The 24,131-nt window shown below is 36.6% G+C and overlaps 1 protein-coding gene across 2 annotated transcripts in view; it reads right to left on the reverse strand.

The window, feature by feature from the left end:
- Positions 1-3,748: 3,748 nt before the first annotated feature.
- The window catches only part of dipk1c (divergent protein kinase domain 1C), a 66,827-nt gene continuing 46,444 nt past the window's right edge, over positions 3,749-24,131 (reverse strand). For both annotated transcript variants that reach the window (XM_042399590.1, XM_042399592.1), the window contains 7 exons: positions 23,198-23,401; positions 23,044-23,097; positions 22,740-22,930; positions 19,934-20,243; positions 15,185-15,349; positions 7,467-7,541; positions 3,749-6,395 (listed from right to left, as the gene is read on the reverse strand). In XM_042399590.1, coding sequence (XP_042255524.1) covers positions 6,177-6,395; positions 7,467-7,541; positions 15,185-15,349; positions 19,934-20,243; positions 22,740-22,930; positions 23,044-23,097; positions 23,198-23,401 — 1,218 coding nt within the window. In that variant the 3' untranslated portion in view covers positions 3,749-6,176. The remainder of the gene's footprint in view (positions 6,396-7,466; positions 7,542-15,184; positions 15,350-19,933; positions 20,244-22,739; positions 22,931-23,043; positions 23,098-23,197; positions 23,402-24,131) is intronic.

Consider the following 24,131-nt stretch of genomic DNA (forward strand, 5'->3'; position numbering starts at 1 on the left):
ATTCAGACAAATTTTCACCATGCTTTACTTGCACAAGTTACCAAGTTACAATCTGCATACAAATAACACAACTTTACACTTTCAAATTGTGTGCAGTGCATATGCCAAAGTCCAATTTTGCATGTTATTTGTACGCAGATTGAAGAGAATGGACTGGTACAAGTGTTTATTCGCCTCAAACAGCCAAAATACATCTCTCATATACACATATTTGTGCTGAGATGAAGACCAGAAGAAATACAGACAAAAACTGATCACTGTATGCTGAAACGACTGATTCTGTCATTTTTCTTGGGAGGACAGACTCGTAGAATAGTGTAACATCAGAGCTGAGGCCCACTCGGGTTTACAGTCTCATTTCAAACTGAGTGGAAATTCTCATAAGTGTCATTATTTAGTAAATAAGAGCTTCAGTTTATATTTTGGACTCTGTGTCTGGAAGGATGGAGGCTTGTGTTTGACATGTTGTGTCTACCTTATGTCTCCTGCTGCTGCTTCTTCTTCTCTGTTCTCTGCATCGTCTCAGCTTTCCTCTGGATTTATGCAGAAACGCTGAAACTCGATCTGCTCGGAGGCCAACGTCTGGAGGAGAGGAGAGGAGGAAATATAGATGCATATGGCTGCTATCAAGGGAAAACCACAAAACGTGAGTTGTAGTGTTTTTTTTTTCTTGGTTTCCTGATATTCAGACCAATGAAACTCTCTCTGCCTGTGAGAGGAATTAATTATTGTGGTCGCAAAATAGCCTCACACCTCCACTTCCACATAAATACTGATGAGGAGGAGATCTGGAATCTGATCCTACAGAGACAGACGCAGAGAGGACTGTGTGTTTATGTGAAGGACTTTACAATAAGAATAAATCCTCAGACTGCTGCAGTGGGACAAACAGTCCAAACACATGAACTCACACATACAGTAAACCTAAATCCACGTCACATCAGACACACCTGCCATCTCTCTGTTTTATACCAGACCTGTTTCACAAGTGTGACTTGGTAGCTTTAGAGTAACAGTAAACAGTCTGGGAATAATGTAGTATATTAAAGGACAAGTTCAAGTCTTTCATGGACTGATATATTTTGGTGGTCATGTGTAAGTTGGTTGAGGTTTTACTGCTCTTTTTGTCTTTGCAGATTTGCTAGCTGGAGCATTAGCCTCATGCAAGAAGCACTCGTATGAACGGATTCATTCTTAAAAGTCACGTATGAGTGATTTAAGAAAATCTATGGCATCAGTTTTCTCGTTGTTAGATATTTCTCTGAAGTTCGAGTTCAGACCTGTCGTACAAATCTGCGTTTCTTCACAAGAGAGGAAACACTTGTTTGACTTGCAAACATAATCTCTTCATCTAATGACTTTGGAGTTTAAATATACTGATGTAACAGGGTCAACTGTGCAGCATGTGTATTATAATTACACAACATTTAAGGTTCACTGTTCCCCTACGTTCACTTTTGTGAGCCATATTGGGGTTTTTTTGTGTGTGTAATACTGAACTGTGTAACGCTGTTCATAACAGAGTGAGAGCTCTCTATTTCCTGTGAGGATCTGTGACAGGTTCCAGCCCGGATTGGCAGCCCTCCAGTGCTGCAGCCGCTGTGGATCGGCCGGTTCAAGACGGTTTCCAGGTGACGCCGAGGGTCAGTGTTGGCAGCGGAGCCTCATCCCTCCTCGTCCTCCCACCTTCGCAGAGCGATGTGTGTTGGATGTTGTGACAGGAATGTGAGCGTAGGCTGAGTATGATTTCTCATTTGCTGTAGTTTTGGGGTCATTGTCAGCGTGTGCAGCTGACTTGTTAGTCTGTATTAGCCTAGCACTTTGCTAACGCTTCCTCGCATTGTATAGCGTTATAGCTTAGACATCGTAAATCATGCACCCTGTAAATGGCTCAAACTTTGTAAATAGGTAAGATCACTAAACTTTCCTGAGGCAGTAGGGGTGAATCACCATTTCCTTTTGTGCACAGTTTTTTCCTGTTTGTCTTAGTGTAGGGAGTTAGGTTTAGAAAATGTCTTTTGTTCATTCTTCTGTTTGTTCAGGGAAGAATTAGAAATTGTTTTGGTAAGATAGTTGGTTTTGTTAATTGTTTTGGCCTTGATTCACCCTGAAGCCCAACTTCATTAATTGAAAATGAAGTCATCTGGTGTAGCAATAAATTGCTCCTTTTTTGCATTCATCTAACTCTCCACTACTTTGTCCTTATGTTGTGCCCTCATTCCCTTAGACCTGGGCGTAACAGTCACACTACAGTGCTGCTCTGATGGATTAATATTTTCTGGTTGTTTCAGTTCCTCTAATACGACTACTGACACTGATAAATGTGTCTGCTGGTTTCTGACAGCGGCAACCTCAAATTCTTGGGAACATTTTTTGGAATGAAACTCAACCACAAACAAAGCGGAACGGGTCTCCTTATATGGATATTTTAGGGCCGTCGATGATGCTGATGATGAAATCTCATGAACAGGTGACGTTCATCAGACTGAAACCAGAGATTTAATACAAGTCTGTGATGTTTGTCATGGCCGTCCATGAGAGTTTGTTGAATTCAACTCGGAACAAACAAACATCACAGAAAAAAGTCAAGAGGTTTATTAGAAGAAGATGTTCTTGCATGAGGCTCAATGTGTTTTTCATGTTTCGGTGCATGTGTGACATCTCAGGGTTGATCTCCAGCTGTTCTTGTTGTCCTCCAGACCTCCTGGATTTGCTCCTGCCTCTGCACCTAATAAGACATTTATATGGTTCAGTGTGAGTTAATCTGGTGTGTCATCACCCGCTGAGCTGACAAAAGCTGTCATGGAGGTCAGTGTAAATAAATACATAGCATGTTCCTGCAACAAATCTACACGCGACTACTAGACTTTATCAGTCCACCACAGCTTGGCAAGGAACGCACCAGGAAACAAAAAGAGGGAATTTGGTTCTAAATGTTGTTATGTGCTGTAATTTTGGAAGATACAGACTAGATTCAGCTAACTGAGACTGCTGAAGCCTCAGTTTAGTTTCAGCTGAACTTTGGAACAAGGTCTGTGGATTTTGTCCCTCATCTCATACAGTGTAGTTGCGTTCAGGGTCAGTGTGGAGAGTAGGAATATATCATATATCAGCACATCACTATTGGATTAAGACAGACTTGGAAAAAACTTGAACCTGTTCTTTAAACCGGCTGAGCAGGACCTTCTGGAAGTGAGAGTAATTACAAAAACACTGTTGACACATGCTTACGTCATAATAGCCTACTCTATTGTGGCTGTAAAACCGTGGATAAATTGTTTTTGAGTGTCACACAGCTGTCGCAAAATGACTCATTTCACTATCAGAATTTGATCCATTTGGTGCGAAAACTTTTGGAAAGTCTAGAAGAGCTGCACAATTAAATTATCTTATCCCCATTCAAGTTAGCGAAGGGCTAACCAGAAGTTAGCCGGATCGGCTGGCGGAAGTCTCTGGTGCGCATGCTCTGCCCATAGAGCATGCTCAGTGTGCATTCATTCGCCACAGATACCAGATTTAAGAACTAATCTATACTACACGATACTATACTGTGAAATACAGAGAGATTTATCTGGTGATAGGCTTAATCAGCATTGTGTGAACTCGTTCGGCAATGACTTGAATGTAACAGATGTTCATTTATATGTAAAAGTCCCACACTGTAGCTTTAATGAGGAGCCTGCAGTATTGTTGGCCGGCTCTGTATGAAGCAACACAGCAAAACATCTTAAGAGATTTTATTATTCAGCTGAACTGTGCATATGAAAACAAATGGTACTTAGGTTTCGTCAGTCTATTTTCAGAAGGCTGGTCTTAGTGAGACCATTTAGCTGCTACACATTAAAATTAAGCTGACTCGGTTATATCACAACACCCTTGAGATCCAGTCCAACTGCAGCACAAACAAAACACAAAAACACAAATGAACCACTGCTGCTTTGTGTGCTGCTGAAGGATGAAGGTGGTTATTTTATATCTTTTATCCTTTCTGTTTTCTACAGAAGCGCCACAAGGCTGCATGACGCTTTTAAACTTGGTGAATATTACCAGCTAGAATGTTAACAGTCTTTTTTGGTTGTCTGTTAGCAGGATTTCACTGAAATTTGGTGGAAAGTTTAAGTCCCACTTCACTCAAAACTGTGTTTTTCCTCTTGTTCCTTCAGCTGGATGTTGTTCTCTTCTCTGTGCAGAATGATGTATTTACATTCATCTGCTGAAGGAGGAAAGTTTTTATCTGAGCTTGCTGAAAATCTGATTTTTAGGGGCCGGGACACTTTTTTATTAGAATATGAAATAAGGACGTTTTTCTGACAAACAGCAACATTAATCACTCATTTAAATAAACAAACTGTATTCTGTCCCTGTTGACCTTTATTACAGTATCACTCTCACCATCATGGATTTAACCAAAATTAATCAGACAGATCGAATGTACAAAATAAAGATATCATGAGGAAGAAATTCATATTGTTGAATTGGAGCAGCTTCAGTCAAAAAATATCAGTTATCTGTCTTCAAAAGGCTGAAATGCAGCCGATCTGAAAACCTTAAATTGACCAATAAAGCCATTAATTCACCAAATAACTGGTGTTATTAGTGATTAATACATTTTCTACATTGTTACATCTTATCTGCAGCTTTTACAGCATTTACACTTTATGTAAACAGATGTTTTCTTACCACAGTCTCTCTTCAAACAAGAGAGGTTTTTAAAATCTCACTGAGACTAGCTGGTTAAAGGTAACCTGTGGAGTTTATCTTTACATCAAGTGTTAAATCACCAAACTCTCTCTCTCTATATATATATGTATATATCTCTATATCTATATCTGTATCCTCGGGCTCTAACAAACGTGCACTTCCTCATGAATCACCTGTGGATCATTATAATCGTGTGATAACATTGGAAGGAAGGTGTCACCCAAAATAAAGACAATGGAGACTGACTCATAAAAAACTGCTCCACAGCACTACTGAAGGACAAAAACTCCACAGGGTGCCTTTAAGTTAAGGAAGAAAAAAAATCAGAGAGGATCCGCTGACACTCGACCCATAATATATTCCTCTGATGAGGAGACACTTAAGGCATCACTGAGCTCTCTCCATCCATCCAGTCCTGGCCTGGATGTTTCCCCAAACACAACATCTTCAGAGTTTATTAGAGCTGCAACAATTGACAGAGAAATAATCTTTGACTGCTGTACTTTGATAAATCAAGTAACTGTTTTAGGCATGTTTAACTTCTCATATGTGGTGATTTGATGCTTTTCTTTGTCAAAAACGATAGTAAACTGAATATCTTTCTTTTCATTTTATAGATAAAACAATTAATTGAGAAAATAATTGGCAGATTAATTGATAACAAAATAATTGTTAGTTGCAGCCCTAAAGTTTATGTCTAGATAGAAGACTGACATGAAGTCCAAACACTCCCTGACAACAAACAAAGTACGTGGACACCCAAACATTACAGCCTCTCCTCTCCTGGCTCCAGTCTTTCCACCAGATGTTGGAACCTGGCTGCAGGATTTGCTCCCACTTGGAAACAAAAGCACCAGTGAGTCTACGTTCCAGTTCAAGTTCTCCCACACCAAACTGAGAAAAGCATTTTTTATGGAGCTGGCTTTGTGCTCGGAGGCATTGTTATGTTGAAACAGGAAAAGGACAAACACAAACTGTTGACACAAAGTTGGAAACAAACAAAAATATCATTGCATACTACATTAAATTTTCCCTTCTTAGGTACTGAGAGGCCCAAACTAAACTCAGACCAAATATACACAACAGGAGTTTCCACATACGTTTGTCCATGAATTTTATATTTATATTCGCTCAGATAAAATCCTGAATATGTCTCAGCAATGCATCATATTTCCTTGTGAATCTATATCTTGTTTGATTTGCATATTGATCCAAGAATAAGCATCCATATTGACCTAAAGAATAAGCTAAATCTCTCCCATCAGCCAACACGTAAACAAGCATGTTGTTTTCTCTCAATGAGTCATTTGATTCCAGGATGAGCATTTCAAAACTTGCCCAAGAAGAAACTTTTGGCGCAGAAACATTAATGTTTTTCTTCCTGAAAAACGTCTGAAGAATGTGCTTGTGTATTTCTGAGTATCCTTCCTCTGTAGTGCTCTTCTTAGGTCCCTGTCGGCCTTCGCTTCACCACCTCAGAAGTTCAGTGCGGTGTGGGTGTGGCCTTTTGTCTCCCAGGCCCCTCCCCCTTCATCTGAAGCCTCTCCCTCCTGGAGGAGGCGGGTCAGGATGTTGAGGAGGCGCTGATGGACATCCCTGCCTCTTCCTCCTCGTCCTCCTCCTCCTCCATCCTCTCTTTCCTCTACACCTCCGTCTGTCTCTGAACACTCCTGCACGGCTCGCTGCAGCTCCACCTGTTCAAACAAACCGAAGACATTTTTTTTAGAGGACGACCCACCAAAATCTGTCATTAATAAAAAAGTTGCTCTGTTTCTTCTCTGAACCACAGTCTTCAGTTTTAAATACTTTTACACTCTTCCTGAAATTATTTAACCCACTGCATTATAATATTTACTCAATATATGTTTGTATTTATTTACCTAACTAATGTTGTCATTCTCGCTCTCCATTTTGGCAGTGGCATAACTTAAAACTACCTTAGAATTGTTCCAAATAGGTTTATTCATATTCATAGACTTATGTATGTGATCATTTACAGGAGCTTTTGACACCAGGAGGACTCTGGAGGCCCAGGTCGCTGTAGTTGTAATAAATGTCAAAGAAAGAAATGCCTCAACACAGAAAATGTACAGTATTTTTACTGAACATAAGAACAGTGCACCTTTAGCCTTTTCTTAATGTTTTATTGTTTCCACTGGATGTGTTTGAACAGCCTCTGTGTGCAAAGGACATCTGAGTTTCTCATTAAGTATAAGAGGCTTTGAATGATTATTGTCTTGTATTACTTTCTGATAAATTATTTGACAAAAAATGTATGAAAAACAAATCAAAAAACAACTCCAAATAAAGGTTGAGCATCATTTTACAGATCCTTTAATTTTATACTAATTTCCAGCAAAAATTCTGAGCAGTTCATTTTTAAGACATTTAGAAGAAAAGGTGTGGGTCCAAATTATAGAAAAAAACATAAATAGTGTTGAGTTGGTTTAGTTGGTAAGTGCCAACTCTTTATATTTGGGTTAGTTGTTATTTGCATTTTTTTTTAATATAAATTAGATTGTTAACAATTGTAGTTTCATGTGTTAAACTAGACATAAGCATATTCTTTCCTGTATACATTAAATTATGTAACCCTTTCAAAGAAATGACTGGAATGAACAGTTACATAGAAGCTACTTTTAGGAAATTATTGAAAAACATTCCCAGAAGTTAGTAAGAAAGTAAGGGATCCATAAAATAAAGTTTCATATAAAATATATTACAAAGAACATGTAAATATAAATATAGATAAAAAACAATCCTACCTGCAGAGGGAGTCCTGCTTTGGCTCCGAGCAGTGTGGGAGAAAACCACGGCCTGAAAATCTTCTCACAAATCACCTAGAGAGGAAAAATTAAAGACAGAAGAGGAGGAAAAAAATCAGGAGAGAAAAAGACAAAAAAAGAGAAAGTGTTGAGGAAACAAAAAGAGAAGCAAAGGTAAAGAGGAGGGGAATGGAAAAGAGAGGAAAGAAATGAAATGAAAGGAGACAACAAAGAGAAGAGGTCAGTATAGATGGTCTGTTTTTAACATCAGTATGCAGATGACGCCTCGCTATTCATTACCAAACATCAGTCAGCACAACACACACACAGACAGACACACAGAGTTAAAAAGACAATGCCTCCTTTCTCTGAGGACATGATTGACAAAGTGGGGTCATCACAGGTCAGGAGTCACCTGTGCAGCCTCAGATGGACCAATCAGGGAGCAACGTGTCATGGACGTGTCATCAACAGCTTCGATCTACTCGTCTTCTCTTTCTTTGTTCATTATCTCCCCTTTTTTCAATCGTCTCCTTTTTCTTTTCATCTCGTCTCTTCTTTTGTTTTCTCCTATTTTCCTCTCTACATTAATCATCGAGTTCTTGATTGGTTATCGAGTTTGTATCTGGTCTCCATTTTCTCTCATTCTGTTCTTCTTTTGTTTTCTGTTCTCTTCTTTTCTCCATCTGTATTTTTCCTCCTTCTGTATAACAGCTTATTATCCTCTTTTTTAAATCATATTTTCTCTTTTAAAATTTCTTTCTCTCATATTTCTCTTCCCAAGTTTTGTCCATTTTTTTTGTTTTGTCTTCGATCCCATTACATATTTTCCCATCTTCTCCTTCTTTTTATTTCTTTGTGTCTATTCTCTTCTAGTTTTTCATTTTTACTTTGCTTTCTATCTTCTTTTCTTCATTCATCCTCCGGTTCTGTTGTTTTGAATCTCTCCTTTTGTTCTTTTCATCTGGTTATTTTCTGTTATTTTCTTGCTCTCTTTGCTTTTCTATTTCTTCATCTGTATTTTTCCTGCTATCTTAATTTTTCTTTGATTATTGTGACTGTGGGTCATCCTCTTTTTATCCCACTTTTTTTCGATAATTAATTTTTATTTCAAAAAGTTATAAACATGCACATTACGGAGGCAAACCAATAATAGCATACTAGACAATAGTAACAAAGGCTATTCTATGTGGGACATACAATAATAATAAAAATAAATTATTATAAAAATATAGAACAAGATAGAAATAAATAAATTATAAAATAAAGCAATTACAAATACACAGAAGTGATACAGAAGTAAGTCCAATTTAGGAAAAAGAGGATTTTTTTCTTGATCTGTTCAACAACTCAGACCACTCAGACTATTCCTCATTATATAGCTCGACATTCTCCATTACCAGCATGTCAAGAAAGGATCTTAACCATTAATCACCCTCCGCTAAATCTGCACATATCCAGTGCAGTGCGATAAGTCTTTTGGTTGTCATACAACCAATGATTAGTAGTTGTTTATGATGTTTGGGCCAAGAGCCTTGAGGTGAGTAGTTAAAGAGGCACAGTAGAGGATCCCTGGTAACTGTGCAGCCCAGAAAGATTTTGTTAACACAGTTGCTCATCTTTTAGGATTCAACCACAAGAGTTTCATGCCAATCCAAGTCTTGGAAGTGCACCAACCGTCAATCGCGTAACATTGCATGTAGAGGAAAATTAATTAATCTTTTACTTCTGGAACCAAAGGGTGCCTGAAATAGCAACTCTCACTTTGCAACACTCTAAAATCTCTCACAACTGGCAAACTTAAGACTTGTCATATAGTCCTACAGCCACAGCTACTATAGCAGAAGTACTTGACAAATTAAAAACTGACCGATAGCAGACCACATGATAGACAGGTGTCCATCTTGTAGACAATGCCAACATACATCAAAGTCTAACAAGCCCATTCTGTTAATTCTCGCTGGGGTGAAATATATCCTGTGTACCAGTTTAGAGACTTTGTGAAGTTTTTTCCAAATTGAATCCCAAACATCTTTCTCTAAAGTCACCCCCAGGTCTCTCTCCCAAGTGCCTAGAGGGGCACTCCATTCTGCAATTTGTAAATCTTGGACGCAATAATTTCTTTATCCCTTATTAAATTTTGCGGATCTCCTAATTTTGAGGGTTTGGGTATAATCACTGTCTGCCGCAAATAGCTACAAAGCTGCAGCCTTATCTGCATATAGGTTAAGAAGTCTTAATCCTGTAAATTATACTTGTCTTTCGTTTGTGTAAATGGGACCCATCATGTCCACAAGTCTTTCAATATCCTTAGATTTCAAAATCTCTCTCTTTACACTTAAAACTAACAAGGGATTGAAATACTTTAATCATTTCTCTACATGTTTACTTTGCTTTCTATTTTGTATCTTCATTCACCATCCAGTTCTTGATTGTTGTTTAATTTCTCCTTTCGTTATCTTCATCTTTGGTTGTTTTCTTCTTTGTTTCTTTGTTCTTCTTTGATCTTCATCTGTATTTTTCTCCTTCTCTTTTATTTATTACCCTTTTTTTGGGCTTTCTCTTTTCTTGTTTCTAGTTTTGTACATTTTTTTATTTTGTTTTGTCTTCTGTCTCATTATATATTTTCCCCATCTTCTTCTTGTCCTGTTCGTCTTATTCCCTTATGTTTTCCTTTTCATCTTTGGTTCTTTTCTCTTCTTATAAATTTTTCTTCTCTTCTTCATTGATTTTTTTAAAATTATTCTTATTTTTTGTTACTTTGTCTTCAGTTTTCTTCAGTTATTTTAACGGCTGTTCATTTTTCTTTCATCCTTCCTTTCTTTTTTTTACTTTTCTCTCTCCTCTGCTGCTTTCTTCCACACTCATATTATTAGCTATTTTTTTATTTAATTTCTTGCTTGATTTTCTTCTTTTATCACGTTTCCATCGCCTAGGAACTGGACATTATAACCAGCTGTTATCACAGGTCAGTTTTTGCTGTGAAATGGAAGTTTCCATTCTCTGAATCCCTGCTGTGTACCAACAGGTTGATGTGTTTGTTGGTCACGTCCCGTCATCACCGTCCCTCGGTCTCCCCATCGTCTCCTCTGGTCTCATATTCACACGTCCTCCTCAGATGAATGCAGGTATCTTGTATCATATGACATGTGATACAGGAGGCAGCAGGGTGATGAGAGTCTGTCCGAGCGTTGTCATGGTGATGACGGCGGTGACGGTGATGTCCGGCTCGGCTTTTGTGTCCCAGACATTTCCTCCGAGTCTGACAGGCCGACGCTTCAAAATGGCTTCGTGTTACTGTTAATGTGATTCACAGAGTTACATCCAAACAGCCAAAATGTACATTATTATTATTATTATTATTATTATTATTATTATTATTATTATCATCATTATTATTATTATAATTAGTAGTAGTAGTATCTCTTCAAGTAATATTTTGTATTATTTAAAAATTGGCCTTGAAAATAAGTAGTTTCACAATTTCATTTTATTAAATGATTGTATTTGATCAAATTAATCAATCATAATATTGAACCAATATGACACCACTTCTAGTAATACTAATAATTTTATTAATAAACTTATAATAATAATAATGATAACTCCTGTCTAGGCTAAAAAAAACATCCAGCCATGAAACATTAAAAACATTAGTAGTGTTATATATATATATAGCAATATTTCATATTTGTAATCATGTAAAAATGACAAAATAATGATGCAATTTGTTATAATTACTCATGAAAACATGTATTGTTTATATTACATGATGTTGCTGCTACTACTACAGTCACTACTACTACTACTAATAATAATAATAATGATAGGAAAAACGTTTATTATTAGGATAATAAATTATTATTATTATTATTATTATTATTATTATTATTATTATTATTATAAGTTTAAAATAATTTAGAATTCCTCACCTTAAAAAAAAAAGAGAAATATGCAAAAATTTCTATGTTGTTTGTGACTTTATTTGCAGAGCACATTTATTTATAATAGCCTCAGAAAGAGTCATTAAACAAAATACTAATTATAAAAATAGAAATTATAAATCAGAATCAGTTGGCAGGTTGGCACAGAAGGAATGTGCCTCAGTGTTGTGGTGCATAACGATCAAAACATGCAAAGTATGAGATAATACCACAAGTCAAGTAATAATAAATAATATATAATAGAAATAATGTAGAATTTGCAATAAAAAATGTAAAAAAATATATATAAATAAACTGAGAAGAGCTGTTAGAGTTTAATAGCAGAGGGAAACAGTCATCATAACGATACAGTAATTAGAAACATTATAAACCATTTAAAAAAGTGAACGGTATTAATAGAAGAATGGGGAATAAGTATAAATGTAAAACATAATTATGACTTTTTATTTTATTATTAAGGTGTATTTTTCCTTTAATTTTAATTTAAAAAGGTAACAGGTCTCATTGGATGAAAGATGTAAATCATCCAAACTTTTTTGTAGTTAGAAAGTGTAATTTGTGACACAACAACAAATTACATTTGACTTTTTTCATGTCTTATTCACATGTGGAAGTTTGTGTAAAACCAGCAACTTGGATGAATTTTGAACAGATTATTTCCTGTGAATATTGCATCAGAGATATTTTTAGGAACTTTTTATACAATTCTCTGTCTGTATTTTATACTTTTTAGACTTTTAACTATCATACATACGTAATAGACCTCTTTCTGACAAATTCAGTGTTTTCTTCTCCCTAGCACTTGCCCATTATTCTATTAACTCTTTGGTTGTTTTTTTGCATACTTTTCTAATGCAGGATGAGGCCTAAATAAAACTGACTTGACTTTTGTATTTAAAAAGTTAAAACAAGTATTGTCTACTGTTCACCTGGTAAAAAAATAAAGTCATGCAGAAAAAAGTTTCATGTCCCTCCTGACCAAAAATGTTGTATATCTAATAAACTAAGTGCTGATGTGCAAAAATGTTACTTTTTCTTTTGTAAATATTTAAAATGACATCTAATGCATAAAGCTAACAATTCATTTATTCATTTGAACTCTAAGTAATGAATGAAGAGCTTTTTTATTTGTTTTGTTCTAAAATTAGTTAAATGAGTCTGGATTAAAATTATAATTATTATTATAATTATAATTTTAATAATAATAGATTCATACGGTGATCTCAGAATATGCTGGATACAGAGTTAAAGCAATTAAATTAGAGTCCTGTTTGAGTCACTGACATTTTTAGAAAAAAAACGATAAGATTTTATTTGTTTTCCTGCAACATTGAACCTGCAGAAAAAAAACAGATTTATATACATAAATACATTAAAAGCATCTCCAGGTTTCTAATAAAATATCTCTTCATGATAGATGTGAAAACACAACGTGTCAGCAGGTTCTTCTGGTCAGTAATTATCATTCCACATGTCTCTTTACTGCATATGTATAATTAAATGTTGTGAAAAATGGATTCCTGTGGCGCCTGGGAGAAACACACAACCTTGTAATTTATCATCCTCCTTATTAGTCGTGAAACGATCGTCCTGCCACAGGAAAACATTGAGACTCAGACGTGTGGAGGAGAAGAAAAGCCTCACAGGAAACTGATAACAGTAGAGGTCAGAGGTCATGGCGCATTAAATATGGCGTAGATGCAAAGGAGAATTAAAGAGACAAATTTACACTTTGAAATTGAAATTTTGCATTTTTTTTACCTTAATGTTTAGTTATAAAAAGCTGTTTGTATTTTAATCAGGGATTTTTAATTATTTTTTAATTTAAAAGAAAATTGTCGCCTAACTTAAATCAAATGAAGAGTAAATGTCGTGTCTGAATTGATCAATGAAAATGTAATAATCTAAGATTTTCCAAACATTCTATTGGGTCACAAAACTCAAATTTTCATATAAAACACATGAATGCTCTAAAATTCAATAATATATATTAATTAAGAGGCAGCATCAGTGTCAACAAAGATAATGGAAAGCCACAAACCAGTGGTGCTCGAGTAAAAGATCTCAATTCTTCTTCCGCCGATGCCACAAACATTCTACATTCTACATTTATGATGAATCACAAACTTGTGATTATGACAAAGACGCGTCTACCTGAGATAAAAATGTTTGTACTTGGGTGAAAATGTGTGGTTATTCTGCGTTGTGTGATTTCCTGCATGTAAAACAGAAAATGCAGAAAATAAGAGAAACTTGTCTAACACAGAAAATGTCAGTTGGAGAAGAACAAACAGTCCTCTGACTGAAAACAGTGAGTAATAAATAAGCTTTACTTAGGGAAGTAACTGAAAGCAAAATACAGAAAAGAAAAATAAGAGAAAGTGAAATTCACTTTATTGGATCTAAATGAAAGATTAAAGTGAAAGATTTAAAAAAAAAAACTGGAGTAAAAGTAACAAAAACACAGTAGACAAATACTCCATCACACTTAGAAGTCCAGCAATCTCAATGTAGTTAAAAGTATCATCAGCAAAATAAGTGAGAGTACTCATTACGCAGCTGAATGGCTCCTGTCAGGGTTATGATTTCATATTTTAAATAAACAGATTATTATTATTGATGCATTCATTTCTAAGCTACATTTTAAAAATGTAGTTCTGGACAAATCTGACTACTTTATCCTCTAAAGCTCCTTCATACTGGACAAAACCCCCACAAACATCTGACTTTGGTCTTCAATGTGAAAGGGTACATCGGCATTCATTCCCGGGTCACATGACTCTGCAGTGGTGTCGGTATTTATTGGCTCCAGCTCCGAGCGGCAGTGATGGAAACATGACACCTGGATAGACGCGCTAATTTTTGCCCTTTTTCCATTGCGATGCTGTGACGCGCGTTGAAGTTCTGGACGTTGGAGCGTAAATAGCAAGGATCATTAATTATTGATTTTTGCAGTCTATGGTAACAACGTACAACAAACTACATCCTTCTCCGTTCAAGCAGGGCTCGAACATTGTTTAGTCGGCATTGAGTTTGAAAGAAAGACTGAAGTAAAAGATATAAAAAAGTAACTGGACTCCATGCTGCTTTCTACCATTTACTAACAAAACAACAAACAAAAAAAACAGAAAGGCAAACTCATCTACTGGCAATGGGAAAGGAGTCAATTGCTTATTTTTAGCAGGTTTACCTGCGTTTAAAAAACCTGCATATACGCACTAATTTTGGTGTAAAAAGGGTATAACATTCATTATTAATATTTTATAAGCTCATCACAGGTTTTGGATAAATTTGAATCTAGTTTTAGTAATTAGAGCTGTCGGTAGCAATTTACTTTAAGTCCCCACGTTTAGTATTTATAATCAGTATATAATAATTTAATGAATGTTTGTTTTTTTAAACTCTCTTCATTCATTACTTTTGTATAGTTGTTGACTAATACATTAATAATCATTATAGTAACAGTTTTTAAACCATTTATGAACTGTTTATATACTGATTGTAATTGCAGGGATTCTTAAAATAAATGATGCGAGGTAAAAATGTCAAAATGTAAAAATGAAAGTCAATAAAAGTACCTCAAAACTCTACTTAAGTAATGTCACCAATGTTTCTGGGATCCATTTTTCACCTGTAATCCTCTTGTTATTCTGTGTTTAAGTATTATGGTACAATATCTCATTATAAGCAGCAACAAAAGTGCACTTCTTACAGAACTGGCTACTTGAATCACAACTACAGTGTGAAATCGATCATTCCTCCGGCTGGTCTTACCTGCAGGTTGCTGTTCCTGCGGCGGGGGCTGCACCTGCGTTTGTTCAGGTTACACCTGGATGAACAGTCGAAGAAGTTACAGTCATCATCGCTGCTGCAGTTCTGGTCCAGGATGTCCCTCATCTTCGGCTCAAAGAACGCCATGTCCACATCGATGGCTACTACCTGCAGAGGACAAAAACTTCAACTGTTGTCACAAGTTCAGTATTTATAGATACGCAAACTGATTTTGTCACAGTGACTAAAAGCATCAACATTAAAAGGCACCACAAGAACCTTTAAGACGATGCTGTATGAAGTTTGGAAAAGGCCACCTGAATACTTTTACACTTTTATATGGCAGGTAATTTCATTTTTTAAAAAATAAAGTATTATAGGTTATTATATTGTTATTAAAATCATTAATTTGAATACATATAAATATTACATTTAGTGATAAATTTATACCCATTCTTAAAAAATTGTATCATTTAAATATAAATTTAACTATTACAATTCCCTGCTAAAAAAAAACTGAATTACACATGATCAATTAAAACAAAAGTTAAGTTTCTAAATTAAAAACTTAATATGTTTATTTATTAAATTTCATTCTTTGATGACCATAAATATGGTAAATTGCATTTTCAAGGTATGTGTACTTTACTTTTATACTTCCACTCCACTACATTTCAGAGGGAAAATATTGTACTTTCTACTCCACTACATTTATTTGACAGCTTTAGTTACTTTTCAGTTGAAGATTTGACACAATGAATAATATAACAAACTTTTAAAATACAACACATTATTAAAGATGAAACCAGTGGTTTCCAACCTTTTTGGCTTTTGACGTCTTACAAAAAGCAGTGTGTAGTCGGGGTCACATTTCACATGTCTATGAGTTGTTAACAGCTCCACCAAATAGTGATTTTTCCCTCTAAACCTCTCACATGCTTTCATTTCAATAAATGTTCAAATGATCCAATATTTCAGCAAAAATCAAAGATTAGAGAAAAAGTCCAAAAACTGAAAACAGATTTGTGTATCAGAACTTTGTTTTTTCTTCTTTCCTCTCCCATTAATCATCTCACCACCCCTCAGATTTATCTGCTGACCCTTTGGAGGGGCCCGACCCCTAGGTTGGGAACCACTGGACTAAACTAGCTAACTGTATATAAAGTAGTGTAAACTAGCTCCACCTCCAGCAGCTACAACAGTAACATGCTGCTCTAACACTGATGCTTCACTATTAATAATCTAATGATGTCATATATAATAATATATCAGTCAGAGGGACCAAACCACTACTTTTACTGCAATACTTTAACTACATCAAGCTCATAATACTTATGTACTTTTACTGCAATACTTTAACTACACCAAGCTCATAATACTTATGTACTTTTACTGTAGTAGGATTTTTCATGCTGGACTTTTAGTTGTAATGGAGTATTTTTACATTGCTGTATTAGTACTTTTACTGCGGTAAAGGATCTGAGTACTTCTTCCACTACTGCCTGTTTGTAGATCAATGCATGTAGATTAAGAGAAACATAGAATATTACTACAGTTAAACTTGAAGTAGTTAAAATTAAGTTAAATAAAGTTAATCATTTTTACTGAATTTTACTGTAAGACAACAGAAACTCATTCAAATTATATCCCTGTTTTGTCTATGAAATATATACATGAAATCAACATGAGCAGTGTAGCTGGAGCTGCAACAGACAAACCTCTTTCTGTTTTCGTGGTGAACATTATGGGAGTTCTTTCTTTATGTGCAACTTTTTACAATGTTGGCATTATAAACAGTGAGTCGTTAAATCTGTTCTAAGTCAGCTTTTTTACATGAAAAACATAAATCCTGCTAATATTATCAGAGCAATAATGAGCCTCTGCTTTACTTGACATTTGTTGGAGATACACAATAGGGTTTTTTTTCTTTACTGCTACTTTTCCAGTAATCATCAGGCTGAAGTTTAAAAGATAAAATAGTTTAGATTCAGTTGTGATTGTTGGCCGGCACCCAGCGGAGACCTGACGTGGTGTTGAATTAATGACTGCAAGGCTGCTGCATAAACCATCTGATAACACTGGAATAACAACTGCAGACCTTCGCTTTATTTTCACAGCACTGCAGTGTCCAAACACTCCTGATGCATTTAAACTCTGCTTTGGTTTTTAACTGAAGGAAAACAGAAGGGAGAACATCCATTTCTCTTTGTCAGACTCTGTGGTCTTATTTTTGGAGCTGAAAACAGCAAACTTCAACTTTTAATGTATTTCAGATGAAAAATAGAGGATGAATGCATCAGTATGAGAGGTCTGATTGCTTAGTGATTAATGGTGACTTTGAGATAAGAATCGCTGGCTGCAGCTCATAGCAGACTTTACATACAGCCATATTTTCACCTGTGCAAAGATCTTTTTTTAACAAGGGAAGCATCCAAGTCATCTTTAGTTGAGTGAATTATACTGAAGTGCATTGCATTCACCACTAAAAAAAACTGGAGTCCTAATCTCATAATTATGACTTACTATCTCATAATTACAAGATAATAAGTCATTATAATTAGGTAGTTTTCTCTTTATTAAAAGATTCTGATCTCGTTGGTGGTTATCGATCATCCCGTAAGAAGACAGAGGCATGACAACGCTACCTGATTTAATCTGCTTTTACTTCCTCCTTGATGAGAAAAGATCTCATGATTATGAGATAACAGCATTGTTTTATCTTATTATTAACTTATTGCATGCTTTGATAGTTGGTTCCAGTATTTTGGATGCATTACTGATGTACATGCAGATCAGTGTGTTCTCCGCCTGAGCAATCCCAAACATCTGTTGGTTTTACTGACTGTGGTACTTGACTTGTGTCAAATAGATTCATATAATACCTCTGACAATGACGTGCATAGCCTACTGCTGCTTTCTTCTTCTTCTTTGGTGAATGCATTGCCCTTCCGTAGAATTACTGTCAAAGACTGACTGTATAGTTAGGGACCGAGTCCAAAAGGCAGAGGACTACTGTAAAACAGTACTCCTCACCTAAGGGCAAGGACCCTATTGTTTTTCGTGTGTTTGTTTGTTTGTTCGTTTGTTTCTTTCTTTCTTTCTTTCTTTCTTTCCCTTAATTTGACCCCCTTAACATGCTCAAAAACTCACCAAATTTGGCACACACATCAGGTCTGGTGAAAAATTTCATAAAATGTAAAAATTAACCCCCAAAGTGCCAAAATGTGCTCTCTAGCGCCACCTATGCAACTAAAATGGCTGCCACGGCCCGTAGGAATGTCATAGAGAGATCAAACAAAAACTCAATTATTCATCTCATCAAGACCTACAAATCATACACTGACACCCCTGATCTAAATCCAACAGGAAGTCCATAATCAGACTTTCAAAATAAGACTTTCCCCCACTGTTGGCCCTCAAACAAACGCTATCTCCTCCGAGGGCGTCAATAGTATCAGCTTCAAAATCCCTTACAATGTAAAACAATGGGGAGGCATGAACTTTGTGTCAAACAGAGGCTTCTTACATCTAAACTATAAGTCTGACCACTTTCAAACCTGTATCAATGGATTCACCACAAAATTTCCTACTTAAATATGATTTTTAATGTTAGATTTGGCCAAAGTCATGGGATTTATGAGGATATTTCACAAGAAGTGTACTCTAAAATCCTCCTCTCCAACTGCTCCTGGTGATGTCACTTCCTCAGTGCTGTGAAACATTCCGCAATACACACTCATTATAAAATCACAGGAGGAGCAAGAAAAGACTTTAAAACTCACACTCTAATATCTCAAAAACAATAAAAGATAGAAAAAACAGGTGTGGGTTCACTCACAGTCTCCATTCAAATATATGAGTATTTTTCTGTGTCCAGCTGCAGTTACTTATTGTCTCTACACACCTGACAGTACACATGTCAATCAAACTTTCAAAATAAAAGCACACCACACTTGTAAGAAATATCTCTCATTTTTAAAAAGCAAAATGATCTGATCCCGACGGGCCAGAGTGCGAGGTCCCGACCAACGCTGCTTGCAGCTTTAATTACAGACTTCTATTAGAAACATTGACTCACAAATCAAATCAAATTTCAAATCTTGTTGGCTTATTCTTTGATCTATTATTTTATAATTTAAATTAAAATCTGGCCAATTCTTTAAGGCCTATCAGACACCTGTTTATGGGATTGTGATTATGGTTTAAAAAGCGACTTATTCTGAAACAGGAAGTGAACAGTGAAGAAATAAAGTATAAAAAAAGTATAAAAAAGTATAGTTATAGTTCAGGTTTTGGTAAAGACACTCAGTTATTTAATTAGTACTAACATTTCAAACAACAGGCAGCCCTAGTTAAGACCTTTTCAAACTAGATGAAGGGTTTTTTGTTTTTTTTTTGCCTGGACTGTAAAGCCTGCAGCAGATGATAGAGTGACCTTCTCTTCTTCGCTGCAGGGTCACATCTGCTTTAGGCTGAAAAAACATCTCTTCAAGAAAAATCTCACGTAATCCGCCATCCACTCTCCGATCTCTTTAATAGCTTTCTTAAAAAAAAACATCCCTGGCCTTTTATTGCTTTTCTTCTCCCGACTCCCTGCTTTACTTTTATCCTATATGTTCATTATATTCTCAGGCCATTCAATTATATTCTCAGAAAACATTAAGGCCACTCAGGCTCGCTTGGTGGTTTTCACTGTGAGTATTTCTTAAGGAGAAAGTCATCTAACTGCCTTCAAAGTGACTCTAAACTCACCGTCAGGTCCTTCCTGATGGCAAAGTTCTCAGGTTTGATGTCACACAGGTGCAGTTTGTGGGTGAAGTCATTATCAAAGTGCCACACCATGTCCAGAAAACTCAGCGCGATGCGTTGCACCATCTCCCGGGCGGCCCACCTCCCTCGGGCTCCAGTTTGGCTCGGACCCTGCAGTCCAGAAACCGCCACCTCCTCCAGAGAGAAGATGTTCTGGTCCCAGGCGTGTCCAGCAGACAGGTACTCTACAGCGTAGAAGTGTCCGCAGGAGCCCAACACCTTGGCTACGTGGGTGCTGAGGTCCTGCAGGACTCTGGAGAACAGAGGAGGGAAGATGGAGGTTCAGGAGGGCAACGATAGAATATCAATCCATCTACACAGCTGGTCTGTAGGTTATTATTAATGTGGCACGTGCACAGTAGTGTATTTTTGGTTATTTTTGATTTTACTATGTGTATTTATTCATCTTCATTTTTATTTGTTTGTCATTTATATCCAATGTGTTTTGTTGTCATTGCTTAAGTAAACTAAATATTATTCATTTCAACAAGACACTGAGCTGAAACAATCCTGTCTGCAGCTGCAAATGTCAATGAGTAAGTAGTCAAATAGTCCAACCACTCAAAGAGTTTGTTTATACCTGGCCACCCAGAAGTCGTTCTCTTAAATTCATGACTGATTTACAAAGCATGTGTAAACGATTTAGTAACCATTAATAAAACCATGAGTTGCACCTTATAAACCCTTTATAAACAGTGACTTATCTGATGTCTTGGTACATTTTTACCGAGCCCCTGAAGTCCTGAAACATTATATTTCTTTACCTCACATGCACAAGTGGATCAACTATCTTTTGCAAGCAAGACCCCCCGATATGAACATGTGTGCATAAGATAATATATTGTTATTGTTAAATTATCATTATCTTGTGAGCACAAGACAAAAACTTGTGTAAACAGGATGGATCTTGTGTGACCAAGATAATAACTTGTGCAAACAAGATCCGACATTTACGCCCAGAAAGTGAAGAGAGAAAGAAAGCGGGATTTGAACTTTTCTCTCAAACTCTTCAGGTGTAAATATGAGTCCAACACTGTGAATGCTTTGAGGAGAAACTGCCTGAAAATGCGCAGCGTCATACTAATATTTAAACATTTATAGCATCTCACTCCGCTCTATGTGATGACCTACATTTCACCTTCCTTAAAGAACAGCTATAAACACTTATGATGTATGACGAGCTTGTTCTTTTTGAGCAGAATTCCCCTTTTCTCTCTCGTTTCTGTTCCTCCAGCCATCCACCCTCACACACAGTTTGTTTTTGTATATATCCTACACTCCATTAGTCACTGCAGCTCTGCCTGCTGGCCTCCAGATAAGCAGCAGTGCGGGTCACCTCGTCTCGCCTGTTTTATTTTCAGACTCGGAGGAGTCGGAGGAGCTGAAAACAAACTAACGTCTTTTTCCTCTCATCCGCCAGCTCTGCCCACAATACTTCTGACATTTCAGGGATGAGACAAGGTTTATTTGATAAGACTTAAATATCAAATCAGAGAATTGTTAAGGTTTTTAGTGGGAGATATGAAAAAAAGATCATTATAAAGCCTCATTATTGGTGAAAACTAAGATTGGCGACATCAGTCAGTCAGCCCAGAGTGAGATATCCCAACAGCTATTGGTCAGACAGGCATTACACTTGATATGAATATTCTTGCTCCCCAGAGGATGACACATAATGACTTTGGTGACCCTTTTTCCTTTATGTAAGTCATTTCGCACAATAAATAACAACATTTCTTGTGATAAATCCATTCAATTTACTGGGCATTCTCCTGCTTCCCAGAGGATAAACCCTTCACATTTTGGCCTCGCAGCCTTATAAATAGGAATATATACTGTAAATGTATGCATATACCTCATTTTTATCCTTTTACCCTGCCATATGCACTCTTGTTTTGAATAATGAAATCATCATCTTCATCATAATCAGTTTTTTGATGCATTTGTACTGTCTTGATGTTTTTGTCCCCTGATACTATAGCAACAAGAATTCATCTTAGCTGTGCAGCAATTTTTCATGGTTTAAACGACAAATTCAATCAGTTGATCTTAAAAAGCAAAGTATGTGATAGTATGTTAACGGTGTGTAACGAGCATAGTGGCCTGTAGACTCAACTTCTCTCTCAAACTTTTTTTTTTTTTACTCACACAGCTACTTCTGTCACTGCTTGAGTGCAAAACCATGAATGGAAGTCAGCATCGTTATCCCCATCTGTACAGTTCATTGCGTCGTGACAAAAAAAAATGCAGTTTGCACTGCAGGAATCCTCTCAGGGGACCAAGAACCTTTTTTTTTCTTGGTGGTGGGGGGGGTAGTACAGGAAGCATTGCTACGATTGGCTGAGTATGTTAGCCATTTCCACATTTTACAACTCCCATTTTTATAAACCTGCAACTGCAAACAACAAGTCTGGTTTTAAGTTCATTGTGCTGAGGAGCTACAGAAGAGATGTTCTGATAGATGGAGTGACGGTGAAGTTGAGGTTTTATTAGGTATATTTACTGAGGATGACATCCAGCAGGTATTTGAGGTAGCGACCTTGAACATTCAGCTGAACATTCACCACAATCTGAAACAGTGCCGAGAGAATATGAAAAAGCTCAAGCAAGACTTAAAATAACAGCAGACTGCGAACCAGCAAGTGATGGGATGGCCAGAACGTTGCCAATGCCAACCGCTAAACTCACTTCCTGGAATAAATCCACTTTTCCAAACTGTAGGATAGAGATAACAACAGGAGGCCTTTACCTGAGAAAGGTGTACTCCTCCTGCTGCAGCAGGGACCAGAGTGAAGCCAGCTCTGCTCTGGAGTAGCTCTTGTCTCTGTTTTTCAGTTTCTTCCCCCACAGTCTGGCCAGAGAGCTGTTACTTCCTCCTCCTCCTCCTCCTCCTCCTTCATCCTCCTCATCCTCCTCAGCCAGGCCCAGAGAGTTTCGCACCTGAGATCAGAGGAAAGGAATATTCACTGTAAACTGTGTGATTTTACAAAAAAAAACAGGCAGAGATGTGAGTTTGTGGGCTTTACTGGCAGCAAATGTCTCAAATCACTAACTTCCAAAGTGGCGTAGAAAACCACATCGAGAGGGGAGAGCTCCTCTGCTGTATCCTGTTGAAGAGAGCAAAAGATTAATAATAGTAAATCCTTTTTAATGTACTCTGATTGGAAGTAAAGTTGAGCTTCCCTGGATCAAGACTGGAAACTTCACCTGATAGTCCAGTATTCCCAGTGGCTCGTAGGAGGAGAAATTCTCCAGTTTGGACTTGAGGATGATGGGGTTTCCTCTCCAGCGCGCCTCGATCACCTTCTTCCCGTTCTCATAGTAGAGGCAGCGCTTGTACTCGACCAGGCCGAGCACACACAGATCCTCACACATGTCCCCCGTCACCGAACCCTCGCCGAACTCCAGACACTGTACAGGAGAGCAGGAGGGACACACAGAGCTTCAACTTCAAGATCTCTGCAGTCTGCGGCGTATAACGTCAACATGTTTTCATTTCCTGTTTTTTAAACATGAAAATTCTTCTCAAATCATAACGCCTCTCTCTCATTTTAAACCACTTTCAGATACTTTCAGGTACGAATTCATTTTATGCTTTATACATAATTGAACCATTTTAAAGTCGACCAAATCTTTAAATTTTAGAGCCTTTTAATTCAATAAAGTGAGTTTGTTGGTTCTCTATAAGTAGTTTTGTTTATAATTCTTATGTCTCTCTTTATAAGTATGAAGATTGGATTAGTATTTGTTATATATATATATATACAGTACACACTAAGTTATATATGATACTATAAGGGAACAGTATGAGGTGTATATAATGAAGCTTAATTTAAAAGGTCTTTAACTTTATATATATATAGTTTGCAACTGACTGACATTTTAGCTTTGATACAATTTATATGTGGCTTCCAGCATATTTTATTATCTCTTGTCACAGGAAGAAATTTAATTTCAGACACTCATTCAATTTCATCATTATTTATCAAGCGTTTGCTTTGGGTTTCAGGCTTCAAGGTTTCAATACTTTATTGCTGTTTTATCACAGTGAAGTGGAAATAAAGTAAATAGTGATTTGGTTTAGTGAGCTCACACAGAATAAAAACCCCAGTCACGTACAATGAACACCTTAGGACACAAA

The sequence above is a fragment of the Thunnus maccoyii genome, chromosome 21 (assembly GCF_910596095.1).
Source record: "Thunnus maccoyii chromosome 21, fThuMac1.1, whole genome shotgun sequence".
In the NCBI taxonomy this organism is placed as follows: domain Eukaryota; kingdom Metazoa; phylum Chordata; class Actinopteri; order Scombriformes; family Scombridae; genus Thunnus; species Thunnus maccoyii.